The sequence below is a fragment of the Rosa chinensis genome, chromosome 1 (assembly GCF_002994745.2).
Source record: "Rosa chinensis cultivar Old Blush chromosome 1, RchiOBHm-V2, whole genome shotgun sequence".
In the NCBI taxonomy this organism is placed as follows: domain Eukaryota; kingdom Viridiplantae; phylum Streptophyta; class Magnoliopsida; order Rosales; family Rosaceae; genus Rosa; species Rosa chinensis.
The window spans coordinates 53189675-53209979 of NC_037088.1; the positions used below are offsets into that span (position 1 = coordinate 53189675).

The following is a 20305-nucleotide window of genomic DNA, read 5'->3' on the forward strand; positions in this document are numbered from 1 at the left end:
TGCTCAACGGTGAATTTTGGAGAATTGTTGTTGAAGGAAATTTCTGTCTCACTTGGTACTTATTATCAAAAATTAGAGAAGTCTTTCATTTGTGCTCAATGGTGAATTTTGGAGGATTGTTGTTGAAGGTGATTTTTGTCTCACTTGGCACTTATTATCAAAAATATTGAAATCAATTCTTTTCTTTTTACCCCCTAAAACAAGTTTCTTCTCTTATATTTTTCACATTTCTCTAATTCTTATTTATGCGGAAAAATTTTATTAAAGAAAAGGCAGAGTACAATGGTAAGTGTCAAGAGTATTTGTCATACATGTGAATTATGAGGAGAAAACAATAACGGAACCGAAATGTAAAAAAATGCATGTGTAAGTGAGTGAGATTTTTAGTTGTTATCTAGTTCGAAACTCAGTAATTGATATATACACACACACACACAAATATCCTATCCAGAGCGGAGTTCCGCTTTGAAATTACGGAGTGAACTTCGAGTTTTTGGTCATTTTTAGGTCGCATATCCACATCTCGACCGTTCAGTTTTTAGGTACTAGTGTATAGATCATCTCTACAAATTTTCAGCCAAATTGATGATCTTTAAGGTATCTAACTCGCTTAAACTAATGGACGGACTGAATCTGTCAACCTGAACTGTACTAGCTTTAAGGCAGTTATCAATGCATTTACGATCATCATTTTGGCTTAAAATTTGCAGAGATGATCTACACACTAGTACCTAAAAACTGAACGGTCGAGATGTGGATATGTGACCGAAAAGTGACCCAAAACTTGAACTTCACAAGTTAATTTCAAAGCAGAGCTCCGCTCTAGATAGGATATATGTGTGTGTGTGTGTGTGTGTTTTTTTTTTTTTTCTTTTATAAGTTTGATACTCAACTTAGTTGGAAGGCACATCCCTACAACTAGTTAATTTTATAGAAGATAATTTTTTATAACAAGGGAACATATAACTTGAACGGTTGAACCCCTAGCTACATGAGATAGATTGTCTCGTACAGAGCGTCCTGAATAATAGTAGGAGTCTCACTGAAACCAAATATCATCAAGAAAATAAAATCTATTAGTTACATCATTTGCTCACGGTAAACATGTTGTACGTGGAGGCTAGCATATAGGATTATAGGATTTGTATTCGTCCACAATACGACATATCTCATAACAGTCTTCTTCATTTCAAGCTAGGGCATCAGCCAATGAGGCTCAATCGCATTCTACTTCAACCTCTAACCAACCTTGGTGTATGAGGAGACCCGCTTGACATGTCTCAGCTTCCATGTTGATCGCTAAATGGGCATGTAGAAACAACAGCCGAAAGTGATGTTATGGACTTGGCAAATTCAAAAGTCTAAAAATTATTACATTGCAATATTGAAATGCTAAACTTTATTTTAGTGCAATATCATTTTCATGAAGAAAAAACAATAATAAATTAAAATTAAGTAAATCTAATAATTAAAATTAAAATGTAGGGTATAGTGAGCAAGTAGGGTGAACAAAAATAATCAACATACTTACATACACACAAAGATAAAATGATATTTTTCATCAATACGCGAAAAATATGAAAACCCTATTCTCTCTAATAGCGTGTTTTCTCACACTAACACTAATGTTGCCTCTTTGCGGCGATGAGCACAACTGCTTCGATCGAAGTCCAGTCTCAGGCTTTTCTGCCCTTCCATTGATCCTCTCAGTCAATTTTATTCCCCTTTGCCGGTTTATAGTATTAGCAATGACTATGGCAGCAGTGGTCATGGTGGCGGCGATAGGGCTCAAATCGTTTGGGCTGGCAACCGCCTAGTCAACGACAGAGGCCTGAGGTTTGGTGCTTCAGCGCATAAACGAATTGGATCAAGATCTTTTGGGTTCAATAGATGCATGCTGCTAGTGCGCGGCGGCGACACCGTGTATGCAGCTAGTTTGATAATGGAGCCAGTGAGGCGCGATGCTGTGGAATTAACTGTTGATGGCTGGTTTCCAAAAGCTTGGGTGCCCATTAAATCGAAATCCAACAATCTTCTTCCTCCTTGTGAGGATCGGGGGATGTCGAGGAGGGTATTCTTGCTTTCTGGGGTGGAGGTTTCGGTCCTGGATAGGTGGCTTTCATTGCTCACATCTGAGTTGGCGGCTCTTTGGTGGCAGATGTAGTGCAGGGTTGCTTCTGCTTCTGAAATTGCATAATGGTATTAGGCTACTGGTTTGGTGGCTGCTTGATAGTCAGCTTCTCTTGGTCGGCGATAGTAGAAAAATCTTATTGTTATTGATAACGATGTTGCAGATTCAATCAGAGCCGGCAGTCATAAGGAGTTGCTGGTTTCCAGTGCTTAATAGGAGTTTGGTGTCCAGATCAAATCTGGCCAAGTCTTTGGGCTATCTTTGGGCCCAAATCATAACCCATATGTTGGGCTCATCTTCTCCAAGAAGCTGGATTTGCAATTCCGAGGATTCTTTGCTTATACTGAGGCTAATGTGTTTGGCAAAACCCCCTCGCCCTAGCTTGAAGGGCAAAGGAAAAATATAGATAAGTGTGGTAGGGGCCTATATACTATGTCTTACATTTCTCCATAATTTATAGGCTCACTTTAAAGAAGTGAGTGATTAGTTTGAATATAGATGGTCTGTTTCTAGGTATCATAGTAGTTCTCATACTACAACTTCTTGATCTGTCTAGTTACAGGTAGCAGAAGGATATGTAATGACCATCTTGGCATGCGTTTTAATGAAATCTACATTTCTTTCAAAAAAAAAAAAAAAGTAAAGTGAACAAAGAAAATTATAAGGTGGCAATTGCCACGCCCTTTCATTTATCCTCTCATTGGTCTCATCTTATATATTTAACTAGTTCAATAAACTAGAATTCTTTTTTGCTTTAAGAAGTTAAATTTTTGTTTTTGAAATGATTTTCTGATGGATTTGGTCTGGAAAATTATGTGAACAATTTCAATTATGGTTTTATGGAATACTAACTGCAATGCAAGTGATCCTAACTTTATTAATTGAGGAATTGAGCTATTTTGTGTTGGACTAGATTTTTCTTTCAATTTAGATTTATTTTTAAATCTCAAGTTTAGTCTATTTCTGAGGTATTTTTTTTATTCAAAATTGTTTTCAATTTTCATGCGATCCTCTAACATAAATGAGTATTTCTAGTAATATTCGGTGAGACTGATCACGAATTCTTGTTTTAGTAAAGAAGATCAGATATACACACTTAAATTCTCACACATTTCTTAGTTATATTTCTTAATTCTTTTTTTTTTTTACTAATATTTCATCTGTTGTTGTTTACAATAAGCTTTATGATAAATATATATTCCTTGTGTTAAGGCTCTCTGAGAAACCCTAAGGCTGCGATTTCACCATTTTGTTAAAAAATCAGTCTCGTCCTGCGGCGCCCGGGCATCGGGATGGCCTCCGGCCTCACTGTTGTCTTGGGATGTGCTGCCGGACGGGAGATCGATAGCTACTGCCCTTGGGACTCTGTCGGAGAGGTTTGTTCTTGGCTTTGTCAGTTTTGGTTTGGCTGGGTTGGAGGCGGCGGCGGTGGGTTGTGTCGTTACAGGCTGGTTGTCAATCCCCGGGGAGGTCTTCTTGGACCGACGGTGCTGACGAGGTTTTCGCTCCATGGCGGTGCGGGGCTGTGAGGAACCGGAGCGGGGACTGTGTTAGTTTGGTGGTGATGCAGGTTGGCGATGTACTCGGGGCGGTTTAGATCGCTGCCATGGTGGTGTGGATCGCAACGAGGTGTGTTGGCGGCAGGGATCTGACCAAACTCGGCCGGAATTTGACACATGATGAGGGATGGGAGCAGATGGAGGACTGGGCCCAAACTGGGTTGATGGGCTGTGGGTGATCTTCTTGGCAGACTACCATATTGGGCTTCAGTTTTTGTTGGGCTCAGGTTTCTACCCTAGTCCAGTAGCTTCTAATTTTGGGCTAGGGTTTAGGCCTTTAGCCCAACCCTATGTTTTTAGTTTTTTGTCTAATTACACTATGTTCCCTGTTTTTAGGAACCAAACGAGTGTTTGTTTAGGCTTGTCTATTTGCTATGTTTTTCCATAGCTTATAGCCTTGCTTTTTTGCTAGCGATAAGTTCAAATATAGTTGGTCTATCCTATGTATCACTGTGGCTCCTCCACGAAGTCTTGTCTGGCCATTGTTATGTGTCAGCGGATGGGTATGTAATGGCCTTCTTGGCATGCGCTATTATCAATGGAATGGTTCTATTCAGACCTCCCAATTTGCTATTTGGACCTCCTTCATTTTTTGCACAATTTTAAAACCAATTTTACCCCTCTACAAATATATAAAAAATAATAAATAAAAAAACCTGCATCTACATCGTGGGAGCTGCAGCTCCCCTCTTACATCTTGCAGTTCTCTCCCCAATTCTATCCCTATCCACAAAATTTAGAAAGTTAAAATTCAAACTTTGAAATAACTACTCCATCTTATTTATTTGAAATCACCATCTAATCAAAGATTAAGAAGAGGAAGAAACACGTTTTGATCAAAATTGGAAAACAGAAAAAGAAAAATATGTATCATATGATCTAAGCAGTAGACATCTCTCTTTCTCTCCAACTCTCTATTGTAATCCTCTCTCTATTCTCCTTTCCCTCTTCCTCACTATTCCTTCATGTCTTTCTTCTCATTCCCTCTCTTTCTTCTCGTACCCATCACCTAATTGGTTGTCACTGGCTCCAGGAGCTTGAGACGTCTTCATTGTTTCATCTCAAGTTTATTATCAGATTATATAAATTATAGATTAGATGATATTTGAAATTTTTGAATTTAAATTTATGCAATTTCAATGTCAATATATCTTTGAAATCAGAAAACAAAAACAGGGTCAAGACTTACTTTCACTAACTTTTCTCTCAACCCAAAAAGGATTGACCAAGATTCATCAAACCTAGTTGGGCAATCAAGAATTATAAGGTTCTTTAAATTGCTCCAATGGAAATCCAACTTCAACTGCATCAAGTAATGCCAAATTGTTTGAAGAACACAAAATGGGGTTTGAAATTGAGAGTTCAAATTAGTCGATTGTTATTATCAAAAACAGAGAAAACGTTAATCTTAAAAGATTTTTTTTTTTTTTTTTGTGTGTGCTCCCAGTTGATCATGAAAGCTAACTGGAGTTTGGAGGTGCAAATTTTTTTTCTTTTATTATTGGAACATCGCATATATAACAGAGGTGTAAATAGATAAAAATAAGGGTAAATCAGGAAGTTCAGTGGCAAAAAAATGATGAGAGGTCTAAATAGTAAATTATGAGGTCTGAATAGACCCACTCATTCCATTATTCAAAAAAAAAAAAAAAAAAAAAAAAGCTTTATGATATTTACTTATTTAGAATGAGATTTGTTTGATGTGTAAAAATTTAAAACTACTTTTGATCTGGGTACGTGATGCACTAGTTACATTATATATATATATATATATATATATATATATATATCCATAGTGAGGCCTCACTCTGAAATTAACGTGTGAGGTTGGAGTTTAGGATCACTTTTCGGTCTCATATTCACATCTCGTCCGTTCAGTTTTTAGGCACTAATGTATAGATCATTTCTGCAAAGTTTCAGCCAAATTGATGATATTTAAGATATCAAACTCACTTAAACCAATGGACGAACTGAATCTGTCTACTATGAACCGTACTAGCTTTAAGGTAGTTATCAATGCCTTAACAGCCATCAATATGGCTAAAATTTGAAAAAATGATCTATACTTTAGTACCTAAAAACTGAACGGTTGAAATGTGGATATGAGATGAAAAGTGTACCTAAACCCCAACCTCACACGTTAATTTCAGAGTGAGGTATCACTCGAGATACATACGTAAGTACGTAAGTATGTATACGGAGCCGTTATATATATATATATATATATATATGTGTGTGTGTGTGTGTGTGTGTGTGTGTATGTATGTGTATATGTATATATATGTATATGTATGTATGTATATATGTATATATATGTATGTATACACGCGGAGGCGTTCTAAAGAGGACGTTTGCACTATCGGTAAAGTGCGGATGTCTGGGATTTTTGCTCGATCTAGCGTCGATAGCGCAGCGCCTCTTGTCAGACGGAGGCCAGTGGCATCTCGGACCAGTATGCAATCTGGTGGAGTCGCCGGCGACCAGTTTGCAGCGCTGCCCAGATCCTTAAAGTTGCAGGTGAGGTTGCTGCCTAGAACCTTCGACCTCAATCGTTGCCTAGAAGCGGTCTGGGATGCCTCAGGCCTCCGTCTGGCACAATTCACGCCGCCGTCGCTGCCTGAACGCTGCTGCAACACCGACGTCCACGCTTTAGCTACAGTGCTAACGTCCGCCCCAGAACTCGCCTGTATACACACACACACATACATATATGTGTGTGTGTGTGTGTGTACACAAAATTTCTCAGGTAAGGATATCCTTACCTAAGCTTATGGAACAGATTTTCAGTTTTTGGCCACTTTTCGATCACATATTTACATCTTAACCGTTCAGTTTTTATGTTCTAATGTATAGATCATCTTTGCGAAATTTCAGCCAAATTGATGATCATTAAGGCATTCAAAATTGCAATTTATACGAGCGAACCGAATCTGTCAAACCTGAACAATTCTTGTACATTGTTGCAATTTGCAGTTTTGAATGCCTTAACGATCATCAATTTGGCTGAAATTTTGCAGAGATGATCTATACATTAGGACCTAAAAACTGAACGGTTAAGATGTGCATATGTGATCGAAAAGTGACCAAAAACTGGAAATCCGTACCTAAGCTTAGGTAAGGATGTCCTTAGCCAAGAAGTCCACATATTCACATCTTAACCGTTTAGTTTTTAGGTATATATGAGTAGATCATCTTTACAAATTTTCAGCCAAATTGATAATCATTAAGGCATTCAAAACTACGATTTATAATTATGAACACGAATGGTTCAAGTTGGACAGATTTGATTCGTTCATTGATTTAATCTAGTTCAATACTTTAATGATCATCAATTTGGCTAAAAATTTACAAAAGTGATGCATACATTAGGACCTAAAAACTGAACGGTCGAGATATAGATATGCGATCGAAAAGTGAGTATATTTAAGGAAATCCGCATTTTAAAATATGCGAAGGTCCTTAGCAGAGAAGGACTCTATATGTGTGTGTCTGTGTGTATATATAACAAGATGCATATTACAATATATTGTTGTCTTTTAAAATGTTGTGAATTTTTGATTGAGTTAATGCATCTTTCAAAATAGGTGCTTTCAAATAAAAGATATTATCTTCTGATTGATCTAAGGGTAAATTCATTCCTTCTATAGTACCTGAGCTATGACCAATTGGACACTTTGGTACCTAGTCTTCAAAATAGGACAATTTGATACTTGAACGTAGGCTCCGTTTGACACTTTGGTACTTATGTTAATTTTTTATGTTAGATATAAGGATAAAATTGACATTTATAATATATGTATAAAATAAAAAATTAAAAACGGGAGTTTGTGGGTCTTCATCATTTTTTGGGTCATTTGGGAGAAAATGATAATGAATTAATTCTTTTGGGTTATGTTAAAGATGACATAATTGAACTTTATCTTTAAAAAATTTAGTCGTCGTGATTTGAAAACTCACGAGACTAGTTTCAATGGAGTAGTCTTGTGGTTATTCAAATCATGATTATTATATTTCTTAAACATAAAATTCAAATATTTCACTTTCAAAATAATCAATAAGCATTAATTCATACCCATAAAATGATGAAGAACGGCAATCAACCCATAAAACTCATGTTTTTTTTTTTTTTTTTTTGTGTGTGTGTGTGTGTATATATTCTAAATATCAATTTTTATCCTTATATTTGACAGAAAAATTAACAGAAGTACCAAAGTGTCAAACAGAGCCAAACTTCATGTATCAAATTGTCGTATTTTAAAGAATAAGTACTAAAGTGTCTAAGTGACCATACCTCAGATATCATAAAAAGAATTTAGCCTTGATCTAAAACTAAAAAGGGTGACTCTGACAAGAATCAATGCATCAGACTCAAAACAATGTGATGAGAGATCGTTGTCATGATCAAACTGAGAAATCACTTGCCTCCCAAGAGCTTCAACATGTTATGGACGGGACGCCTTCTCCCCCGAAGGTAATGTCATCTCTTTGTATACAGTAATATTAATGTAGTATAGATAAAAATTGAGTAGTAAATAAGTGAACAAGAAATAGTGAAAAGTTAATAGATCCATTAACAGCTGGTAAAATTGAGATTTGGGTCGGGTTGGATTGAGGGTTGCAGGGCTTGGGTGGACATGTGGGAAATTGGGACTGACCTGACCCGTCATCAGACTAGTGACACAGAGTCCATAGAAGGACTTTCCAAAGCTCTTAAAGCTTTCTTCTTTCTTTAGTGTGCAGTGTGCACCGAGAGAGCGAGAGAGAGAGAGAGAGAGAGAGAGAGAGGAGTCCTCTGAGAGTCCCCACAACTGTCTGTCCTCGCACCTGGACAAAACTGCCACCGCCAATAATGCTTGGGACCTTGTAAACCAGACAACCCTAGCCCGCCCCTTCTCTCTTCTCTCTTCTGTTAAGTCTTCACTCACCAACTCTCTCTCTCTCTCTCTCTCTCTCTCAGTTTCAAGTATATCTACCGTATCATATCCTTACTCTCAATCAATTTCAGAGTGTATTAATTTCCACCCTTCATTTCTTACCACATCCCTCTTGTTTAGTATTTCCTAGTTTCAGATTGGGATTTAACCCTTCTTCATTCACCTCTCTCTGAGGCCCCTCCATCTCTCAACCACCAACCTCTTCTCTCAAGTACTCCCCTTTCTGATCTCTCTAAAGTTCTTCAAAGTAGCAGCAGCAGCACCCCAGCATTTAATATTGTTCTATTTAAGACTATCTCCACCCATCAGAAAACAAAGGAATGTGAGAGGATTTCACATTTATTGCATTTGTTGTGTTAACATCTCACAATGGAATGTTGGTAGGGAGAGAGATGGAGAGAGAAACATAGCCTTTTTTTTTTTTTTGAAGACTACTTCACCAACTTCTTTGCTGCTCAGTAATGGAGAGGCTCCAAGGACCCATTAATCCCTGTGTATGTTTTATGTTATTATTTTCCTCATTTGTGCATGCCCTTAAATTTTCTCCGTCCCCTTTGTTGAATTCCTTTCCAAGATTCAAGAAATTGACAACATTTCGTTCTCAAAAATGCTTTCTTTCTTTCTTTTCCACTCAATGCAATGTCAGTGTTTACCAGGAAATCTGCTGTACTCTTTCTTTAACATTCTATCCCCATTCCAAGTGTATTCTATATTCAAAGTTGAGAACTTGAGACTGAACCACCCTCCACCCAATCCATGTCAGTTTTTAATTAAAAGGGTCTGGTGTGAAACCCAGTAAAGTTGCTTTCTTTACTTTCTTTATTGACATTTTTGATGGGCTTTTCTGGTTTGCCCTTTTCAGTTCTTTGGAGACCATTTGGATTTGCAGTGCTTAGAGCAAGGATTCACCACCACCACCACCACACATGGCTTGAGATTTGAGGAAGAAGAAGCACTGTACCTCTCAGGCTTCGAGGATAGAATGCCATTTCTTCAGATGCTACAAAGCATTGATTTCCCCCCGTGTGATTTCACTCAAAAAGAGCCAAGCTTTCAAGCACTGTTGAGATTACAGCACAAGACCGGTACAACTTGGCCTGAAATGGAAAATACCCAAAGTTCCCAAATTCACACACTTGAGGCACTTGAGAGCTGTGTAACTCAAGACAATCAACAACAGTTGTATTCACCAGCAAAATCTGAAGGAAGAGACCCTCACCAAAACCCTCTTTCAGTGTCTGGTACTCTTGAGGGTGGTGGTGGTGTGAGCTCAGATTGCAACCGAGAAATGCAGCAACTCAACTCAGCGAAAATGGGTCCTAACCAGACCCTGCAGACCCAGTTCACCAAGTCGGCTTCTTCTCCGGCCACCCGAGAGAGACGAAAGCGCAAGAGAACAAGACCAACCAAGAACAAAGAGGAAGTAGAGAGCCAGAGAATGACCCACATTGCTGTTGAGCGCAACCGCAGACGCCAAATGAATGACCATCTCAATGGTCTCAGATCCCTCATGCCCCCTTCCTACATTCAAAGGGTAATAACTAACTGCGTTAACCAAATTTAAACTGGCTTAAATTAGTGTCATTACTGAAATTGGTTTTCTTAATCTTTAAAGGGTGACCAAGCATCCATAGTTGGGGGTGCAATAGATTTTGTGAAGGAATTGGAGCAGCACCTTCAGTCCCTTGAAGCCCAAAAGAGAATGAAAAGAGCTGAAGGCTTCACCACCAATGTTGACCCTAACAATAACAACTCCTTGAACTCATCTTCACCATCTTCATCATCGGCCATGGCAATGCCTTCAAATGGGATGTTCATGTCTCTCTCCCAATGCAGAATCGCGTCTACTGAGGAAGGAAACACTTGTGGGGATGATGGAGTCACAGCACAAAACAAGTCTGAGGCTGCAGAAGTAGATGTCACAGTGATCCAAACCCATGTGAACTTGAAGGTCCAGTGTCAAAAGAGGCCTGGCCAGTTGGTGAGAGCCCTTATTGCCTTGGAAGATCTCAGGCTAACAGTTTTGCACCTCAACATTACTTCTTCAGAAGACACGGTTCTTTACTCTTTCAATCTCAAGGTATTACACCAAATTCTTTAATCCTCCTTTATTTTCAATATTCTGTCTACTCTCTTTGTCTTTTTCTGGTCAAACCATTCTGACTTGGAACCCAAGCAACCCCTAGAGCTAGGTATCAGGCTAGCACGTACCCTAAAGCTAGCTAGCTAGCTAGTCTAGTCCTTGATGAAGTTTCTTTTTCATTTGTTGTTGGAAAAGGTGTGCCTTGTGGAGTTGTGGGTATTAATCTAATGCTTTGTTAAATTTGAACTTGGTAATGCAGATTGAGGAGGGATGTAAGTTAGGATCAGCAGATAACATTGCCAGAGCAGTACATCAAATATTCAGCTTCATCAATGGCAGCTGATTGATTCAAGGACTCAAGGGCTCTCCAGAAAAAGCAGCTAACTTTCATTTCTTAGCTAGATAGAGTAGAGGAAAAAAGAGAGTGGCCATAACTCCAAAAGATGAAGAGGAAAAATGTAAGGTGGTGGTCATCTTTCAGTCTTTTGGGGATGTGAGATTGTGTCTCTCTCAGCAGGGATGTGAATTGTGTGAGTTGTTTATTAATCCCAGCTCAAATGTAAGTTACTTTGTGTTTGCTTTCTTTTTCTTTTTGGAGGAAAATGGCCAAATGGGGGGCTTAATTAGGAACCCCACCAATCACCGTGGTTATAAATTGTGGAGTTTTAGGGCTTCTTTCATTTTGTTGATTCTCATCATTACATCTTTCAAAGGATGCCTCTCTTTACACAATTGACTTTTGGGGGAATCCATATGAATTATAGATTATGGGTCTGGATGGTGCTTTACCATCATGCTTTATGCAGGTCATTTTCCTGTCTCTTGGGGCTTTGTTCTTCATTAACATTAAATTTTCCTGTCATACTAATCAAATTTTACTCTCAATCTGGGGATGATTAACATTAACCCAGGTTCTCTTTACTGTTCTTGGATCCAACTTAAGGGCTAGTGGTTAGTTAAATAGGCAAGAGGATATGAGATGAGAGAGGGCTAGGGCTACAGAGACTTGAAATGTGAACCTAAATTGGCATTATGTGCAGCAAAATTTGGCTCACTCCCATGTGCCCATTCTGGAAGCTTGTGAAAGAAATTCTTACAGTTCCTTTCATTGCCATAGAAGCTCATGCACACTGTTATTAAATCTACTGTTGCTCAGAAGAAGTGGTACCACCCCACATGTATTGCACCTGGTGCTAGCTGTGGACTACAACAGTATATTTATATCTGTTTTTTATTTATCTGACAGTATATCTATATCTAATTCCCCTCATTATTTTATCAAACTCTATTTTTCTGCAACCCAAACAGTTGAATTTCATCGACTTCAAAAGGGCAAGGTTTAAAATGGCCTCTGATATCCGGATATGTCCTCTGATATGTCCCAAACAAATGCTCTTTACAAAATTGTAGGGATATAACTGTCATGGCCGAAATTTTAAACCTTGCAAAAGGATATCTATACCAACAACACTAAAGAATTGACCTTTGAAGAAAATATTCAAGCCAGGAGTACTGTAACAATGACAGAGACACAGCCTGGTTAATATCGGTATGATTAAAGCAAATGCAGAAAACCCATATACGGTTAGGCACGCTTGCATGTCGCCCGCTTCCACACAAATCAATGGTGGATATAATACATAAGTGTGTTCACACACTCACGTATATATGTATGTACATTGTGTTGGAGTATCATTGTAAGTTCATGACATGATGAAATGAGATGAAGGCTAGGCATGGGGTTGAACTTTGAAAGGGATGGAGGCAAAGTCAAATGGGGTAATGAGGAAGAGAAATCTGAAATATATATATATATATATATATATATATATATATATCCTTGCCTTCACTTTAATAATGAAGCTAGCTGCCTGAAAATGGCCTGAGAAATTGTCACAAGGATGATGCAGACTGAAGAGAGAGAGGGAGGCAAGAGTGCAAAGGCAGGAGCACATATCCCCATGTGCAAACGTCCTACTCATTTTGGGTCTGTGTATTTCTTTTCATTTTCCACATCTTTTCTTCAAGGTCAGTCCCAATCTACATCATCTGGTTTTGGGGCTGATAATGCTGCGCGCTGTAGCAGCTAGCTATGCTCCATGACATGTTTGCCTTTCTTGATCTGAAAATAATATATCTATCAGAACTCATCATAGAGCCTTTCTGTTGCTTAGCTATCTAGCTCGATCTCCTCATCTCATCCCTTTTGTTTTTACTCTGAAGTCAATGTCTCCAATCATTTCCTCAAATTCAGTTGGCGATTTGGCGTAAGTAGCATGATTAACCCCTTAAATTTCCAAGTAATGCATGTCATCAACCAAAATATGAAAGGCAAAAAAATATGACTAGCGAAAGATAAGATGTCTCATAATCGTTTGTTTTGTTAATACGTGATGTGATTAATTAGAAAAATAATTAAGTCGAAGTTTAAAACAGAACATCCAAAAAAATCACTAAAGAATATAAACTCGAGAAAAGGGCCTGAACAGTATAAAGTAAGGGGTGCGGGAAACTTATGCAATGACTGGTTCTGATTTAGGTAAATATGTAGCTACTAGCCCAGTGGTTGACTGTTACCAAAATGGTCATTCATGTTGGTAAAAAAAAAAGTGCAAGTTGTAAGAATTAGAAAGCCGAAAAATTCACTTAATTCATCTTTAAGAGGGATTTATCGAAGTGGGTTTTGCTAGCCTTGGATACATTTAAGTTGTAATGGATCAAAAAGGAACATTTGTCTGAGATTATATGGGAGTAAGTGACTGTTTTATTTGGGAAAGAGAGCCTCTATTCTATATTGTGGTATAGTCACTATTCTGTAATGTATATATTAGGAGGAGCAGCACTATAATACAAATCTCGCATTTCCAGAACTATACTTAAGCATTAGCTTAAGCATATTTGATTTTATTACACCATTGTTTAGGGGACTTTGAGAGTCCCAATGTGGTTGGTACCATTGCCAAAGTAAAACGCCGTCAGCAGTTTAGGTATGCCTAGCTTTTTACATTGCATGGCAATTGCCAAAGGGTTTGATATATTCGATCACTTTGGTACTTAGCACTTCCTTCCTTTGTTTAACATTTTCAGGGTTCTTTTCCAATATAAAGTCCCAGCTATATCTATATGACCACGTTGACCATGCTTGATGTGACAACGCGTTTCAACTTGTTTCTTTTGGTGTCACGGTGTTTTCAATTGTCTGAAGTTTTGTTTTTACAAAAATTTTAGACAAAGGTTATCAATATTGTGGTTCTAATTGGAACTCTATTTTTTTTCAATTATTAATAGATTTTGTCCACTTATATGAAAAAACAAATAAGGATAAGGAGAGAAAAAAAAAAAAAAAGTAAAACATTCAATTTTCTTTTAGATAATCGCATTAATATAACATTCAAACTTTCTTTGGAATTTCCTTATATAACTTTATAATTTACCTAAAATAATAAAATAAAAATAATTAATTTCTATATATGGCCTTATCATTTAATACAAAAGTAAATCAAAACAATTTGATTTGGATTATCCTTTAACAAATATTTTGGTGTAGCTATTACTAAATTATTTGAGAACCAAAAGTCTTTTTTACAACCATCCATATTGCAAAAAAAATAATAAAAAATAAAAGCCTATGATATGAATTAAAAGAAAAATCTTTATAATTGTCTAGTTGTTCGGCCTCTCCAAAAATCACTTTCTGATTCCGTCACTGAAAGTACACAAAAAATGTAAGCAGCTCCCCTCACAAAATTTTTCTTGGTTGAATTGATAAGAGATTAAAAAAAAACAACAAATTGTTGAAAATATAGATTTAATTGTTTAAGGGTGTTTTGGTAAAACTAAGGAGATGTACTTAGCTTTTGAAGTATTCAAAAAAGTAAATTAGAGGTTTAATAAGTATGAGAGGTCCAAATATCAAATTTGGAGGTCCAACTAGAACCAACCTTATCAAAATCTTTGTAATTTGTGGCGAGAGATACAATATAGAAAGTGCTACTATATTTAGGAGTATTGAAACTCCAGAGTTTTATTGAATTATAAATTGTTTGCTATATGTTCCTACTTAATGAGTTAATCTAACGACCTCAGGCTCTGAAATATACGCTTTATACATGTAAATTATTTGTTTTCTTAATTATTTTTAAGCAATTCTTCATATATGTTGCCTCTACACTCTCAATAAATAGACTAAAATTTAGGAGTTGTAAGATGCTTTAACGGGTGAATGACATTCAGTAAGAAAAATTAGAATGAGATCGAGTAATTTCCGTTTACCAACACCAGAATTGGTGTGCCTGGTTCATACTTGTTGCGGGAGGAGGCCAATTAAATTGACCATAGAATCAAACTAGACGATGCTAATCAGTACAATATGGAGGGACTGTCAATTTCCCGTGACAAAACGTTACATGTAGTTAATTTAAAACGACTATTCAATTTAATACCGTTCGATGAGAGAATATACAATTGATTTGATAAATGTACATGAACTATTTGCTACTACTCAACGAACCATCATTCCATCACCATAGCTACCCCAAGCGAGAATCTTTGAAATTCAGCCTAGGTTTGTGGCAGTTGCGTGTTACGGTGGCGGCTGACTTGCATGTATTAATTGCATAGCATATATAAAAGTATTGAGGATCGAGATGCTTCAAAGGATCTTCAAGAATCAATATCATTGCTGAGATTTTTGTTCTTATTATTCAAAGACAAAAACTTCGATCTACTCTTTCCTGATACTACATTACTACAAGCTAGAACTCTTCAATTTCCAAAGAAGAAAACATAAGGGGTTAAATCAGAGTACTACCTCTACTGTTTACTACAGTCACAGATCGAGCTAGCTAGTCTTCTTTCTACACTTCAAATTCCAAAGAGAACCTGCCTAGCTCTGACTGCATGCATGCTTTGCCCTCTCTGAAAAGGAGGGGGGGGGACGTTCTAATCCCTATTTATATTTGTCTAAAAATTTAAAAAAAAATCATATATATATAAACTCATCAATCAAGCCAAACCAAAAACTAAGTTCAATTTCTCTGTTTGCGTTAGTCTGAACATGGATTAGCTAGGTTTTGTGACTTTTGGCAATATAAGGCTGATCGACATGCATGGCCCTTTATCATCAAAATCATCGTCTTAATTCTATATTTTAAATTTCTGGGTACAAAATAATAAATATATACAATTTTTAATATTGTGTTATTATCTGGGCAAGAGATTGATTCCCTGCTCATCCAGATCGTAGTAGGGCATCCAAATCTTAACAGTCTGCGAGAAATCTCCTCGGAGACTCTGTGCTGCATGCTTTTCTGTGGGCCACCACCTCCACCCTATCACCGCCGTACTCTCAATCAGATCAGAACAGCAAATCAGAGAGGTTTCCATTAATCATATCACCCCCGCTTTGACTGGTGGTCACACTCATCGTCACTCATCAGAATTTTAGGTCGATGACGATGGTCTGGTCTGAAACGTTAGCCTTTGCTTTTTTTGAAGTCAAATGCAGAGAGGAAAAAGGGTCAAATTGTGGAGGGCTTTGTCCAGTTGCGCGTGTGCGTTGCTGGATACACACGCACAGAGCAGTAATTCTTTTCAGGATTATTGCACGGTTGGATGAAGAAGAAGGAGAGAGAGAGAGAGAGGCCTATATGAATATGAATATAAATGAATCTGTGTCGTTGCTGTTTTTAGCTTTCGGCTTCTAAGTTGTCCATAGTACGTACTCGGGAAAGCTTGGTGTCGATCTCCTTGAAAACAAGCATGGCCTTCTTTTTCTTTTTCTTATTCAGCCTCTCTTTTTGGGTTCTTTTTTCTTTTTTATATCATTATTCCGATTACAGTTTTGGGTTCATGTAGTTTGACTGACCAGATTTGTAATCATATATAGAACCCATCATTTCAGTTTTGACAATAATGTCCGTGTATTTTGTAAACATTTGCAATTAGGTCCTTACATTGTTGAAAATTGCAAATTGAGTTCTTTCCAACAACGATGTCAGTGAAGTTGAACGAAATGTTAGCCAACCTGGATAAGAAATTAAGAATCGAATGAATTTATGTATTAAGCTAACAATTTAGATTTGAGTTTTGTATAAAAAATACATAAAAATAATTAAGACAACACTGTTACGGTAAAATACGATATGTTGTATGTTTATTAGAATATGTTTAAAAGTTCATATTTATAATAAATTTAATAAAAAAGTAGAAAACTTGAATTATGTATGCACGGAAAGTCTAGTACATTACATGAAGAGTTAAGTATGCAAGTTTAATACTTTACTGCCTTGATTCCTTAGCCCTATCTTAGGGAGTAGGGACAATGGTGTTTATGGGACCATAATTTCTTCTTTTTCTTTACTAAGTTAGCTAGATGAAGTATTTCAAGAAGAGTCATTTACTTAGGTTTGAAGAAGAATAAAGTACTTCTGCTCATGCTCAATTTCAAAAGAATCATGTGCTCAAAAGTTACGAGATTGACTCTATCGATTTTTACCGTGCTAGCGAAATGTTAAAGTGAACTTCGGATACTAGTGATGGGGCGAGGTACATGCATGCAAAAGTTGAAGAAACGTGAAGCCCTTCTTTGGGTTATTTTCCAAACAGGTGGTGGGCGAAATGCATCAGAGCCATGTTATATTTCGAATGAAGTTGGCTAAGAAGACAAATACGAGTCACAGTGTGTGCCTGTGTGGGGACTGAGGGAGTGAGGGGCTCTACATGGGATTTGTTTTGGTTTTCGATCCAAGATATATAGAAAGAAAGAAAAGCCCTTTTCCTAGGCTTGTGCTTCTCCCTCCATCCCTTTCTAACCAGCAAAATTGTTCACCTCGAAATCACCTTCCTTCAATTATTTTCACCTTTTTCTCCTTTGGGTTTGTACCATTTCACCGCAGGATCAAAGAGGCATGAAAAACTAGACCATAGAGTACATTAGCTAGTGTTCGAATTAATGATCGATCATGTAGATATCTACTCAGGAACATGGGGTGCAGTCACAACCTATAAGGCTATAACTAGGTGTTCCACAAGGTTAAAAGATGGTTTCCTTTTCACGAAAACAAAGAGTACTACCATGTTCCCTGAAAACAGTTATTAACTTGTCCATAGGTGTTTGTTTACGAATTTGAAGGAAAGTCGGCATGTTTTTACTAGTAGCAAATTATCAATGAGGTTAATTTTGAAGCTATTTTTTGGTCAAAGTTAGCTTGATAGGGTGAGCTGAAATTTATTGTCGAACAACATATCTATTACCCCAATACAGTGATTAACTTGTCCATAGGTGTTTGTTTAGGAATTTTAAGGAAAGTCGGCATGTTTTTACTAATAGCAAATTGCCAATGAGGTTAATTTTGAAGCAATTTTTTGGTCAAAGTTACTATCAAGCTTTAAGGGTGAGCTGAAATTTATTGTCAAACAACATATTATAAGCCTCGAAAAAATTATAGAGTAGAAGAAGGGACTGGCTGTTGAAAATTACTGTTAAAAAGATATACCTGTTGAAGGATATTGATATTTGTGTGCCTTATCAAACTAGGATTAGTTATATGATTGTAATAGGAGAGAAGGTTCTAGAATTACTAGTCCAATTCGGAATAGTTTTCCTTGTATCATTAGAATATGTACTTTGTAATCCCTATATATAGGGCTCCTATTATCAATAGTGGAATACACACAATTCTCTCATCAATCTCTCTCAATTACCTCATATCCTAAAACATGTTATTAGCACGAGCCCTAACCCTGAAATCAGAAGCCAAAATTTTTCTGCAAAGCATCCTGCTGCACAACATCAAACCCTAGAACCCCAAAACCCGTACATACCACCCTTGGCCGTGCACCACCTCCATCGCCGCAAGTCCTCCTCCTTCTACACACCCGTGTGCCATCATCTTCGAGTTCAAGATCAACACCAAGAAGAAGAACAAGAAAAGAAATCCAAGTAAGTATTTAAGATTAAAGTTCCTGCTTTCTGTCTTTAATTTCTTCTTCTTTTTCTTCGAGGACTTGCAACATCCCTTCTTCTACATCCCACCTTTCTGTAATGTGGGTTCGATTCTATAAAAGCGGAATCGTGGGGATTCACGCTATACGAACTATGAGCGTTCATAAGCCACGAACTAAGAGCGTTCGTAAGCTACAGACTAAGAGTGTCCGTGAGCGTCAAAATTTGACCATTCAAACATCATTGTTTCAGTCTAATCCAAATATTCTTGGAAATCGATTTCTTGGTACCATTAAGGCTTAGAAATCTTATATTAGTTTTCGTGTAAGCATTGACTCCGAAACTAATTAATCCGTTCTTGCTTTCCTTTTTAGGATGTCAAACTTGAACGAGCTCGATTTTACTCCATTGAATTCTACGGGCATGTGATATTTCATGTGGGCTCATAATGTTGAGCTCCACCTAATTGCCCTTGATTTATTGTCTAAAATCTAAGAGCCCTGTTATAAAGGAACCGCTCAAGACTCTCAAACTGAGATAGATAATTCCAGGGCACTTACCCTGATGAAGCGCCACATAGAGATGGCACTCTAGTTTGAGTACATGAATGAGGATAGTGCTAGAAACCTTTGGGTAGTGCTTCGTGAACGTTTTAGTTAACATTCACGATCTTCCGAACTTAGAAGCACGATGGAATAATCTCTGCTTCTCTAACTTTGAAATAGTTATGGAATATTGTTCGGAAGCACAATTGATTGAGAAAACCCTAACTACCTTCCCCGTCACTGAATTAAGATTCTCTGAATTCTATCAAATCTTAATCAACGAAAGATGGATCACAAATCTCCATCAGCTAATTGGAGCTATGGTTTGTGTTGAAAGGCATAACCACGAATTTGTGAATATAGAATTTGGTAGGCCTCAAGATGGCTACCATGAGCACCGTTCAATGGCTAGAAAAAGTCTTCATGGACAATATGATCCATATGATCAACCTGCTCAAGAAGGTAATCGCCAAAATTGGCGAATACATGACCAAAGGAGTCATGACGTTGAGGGTATAAGGGTTGGACACCATGGCGCCACTTTTGGCCATGGTGATGCTATTCCAACGCCATTGGTCCTAGGGACCATATGTATTGTGTCAATACACCTCAATCAAGAGAGCATCCTCTTCATGGTATTTTATGGAGTATCTGATCAACGGTGATCATGACATTGAGTTAAAGGAGACTTTAAATCTAGCGATTAAGATAAAATGCCGCAGATTTTTCGTATAGTCTTTTATTTTCCAAGAATTATGTAATGGCAATTATGCCTTAAATCAATAAATGACAATTGTCTTAACTCTTTCTCACTAGGCTCACCAAATTAAGTATGATGTCTAGTAAACTAGTTGAGATTAGTGGTACTTAAGTGAGTTTTGCTCCACCAACATCTCTTCTTACTTTCCTGGTCATGTTTAATTGGAGTTGCCGAAATAATTGAGTAATTACAATTTGTCTAAATTTGATTTTTACTTTGGATTAGATTTTGGTCCAGAAATTTTGATGTAATCATTGGCTATTATTATTAATAAAGTGTCGATTCTTTAATTAGAATTTTATTATTCTAAAGATATAAGAGCCAATGGTTTTTATGTGGAGACACATG

The 20305-nt window shown here is 37.2% G+C and overlaps 1 protein-coding gene across 1 annotated transcript; it reads left to right on the forward strand.

Moving 5' to 3' along the window:
* The first annotated feature begins 8434 nt into the window (after window positions 1-8434).
* LOC112186125 (transcription factor bHLH57) lies at window positions 8435-11399 on the forward strand. The gene is made up of 4 exons (XM_024324483.2): window positions 8435-9118; window positions 9487-10158; window positions 10240-10704; window positions 10967-11399. The coding sequence occupies exons 1-4, from the start codon at window positions 9086-9088 to the stop codon at window positions 11048-11050; spliced, it is 1254 nt and encodes a 417-aa protein (XP_024180251.1). The 5' UTR covers window positions 8435-9085; the 3' UTR covers window positions 11051-11399.
* Window positions 11400-20305: the final 8906 nt, after the last annotated feature.

What these genes read in the sequence shown, in the direction of transcription:
- LOC112186125 (XM_024324483.2), top strand. Translation starts at nt 9,086, where the DNA reads ATGGAGAGGCTCCAAGGACCCATTAATCCCTGT. An exon ending in AAGGACCCATTAATCCCTGT is followed by an intron (nt 9,119 to 9,486) that starts GTATGTTTTATG and finishes TGCCCTTTTCAG; the next exon opens with TTCTTTGGAGACCATTTGGA. An exon ending in CCCCTTCCTACATTCAAAGG is followed by an intron (nt 10,159 to 10,239) that starts GTAATAACTAAC and finishes TAATCTTTAAAG; the next exon opens with GGTGACCAAGCATCCATAGT.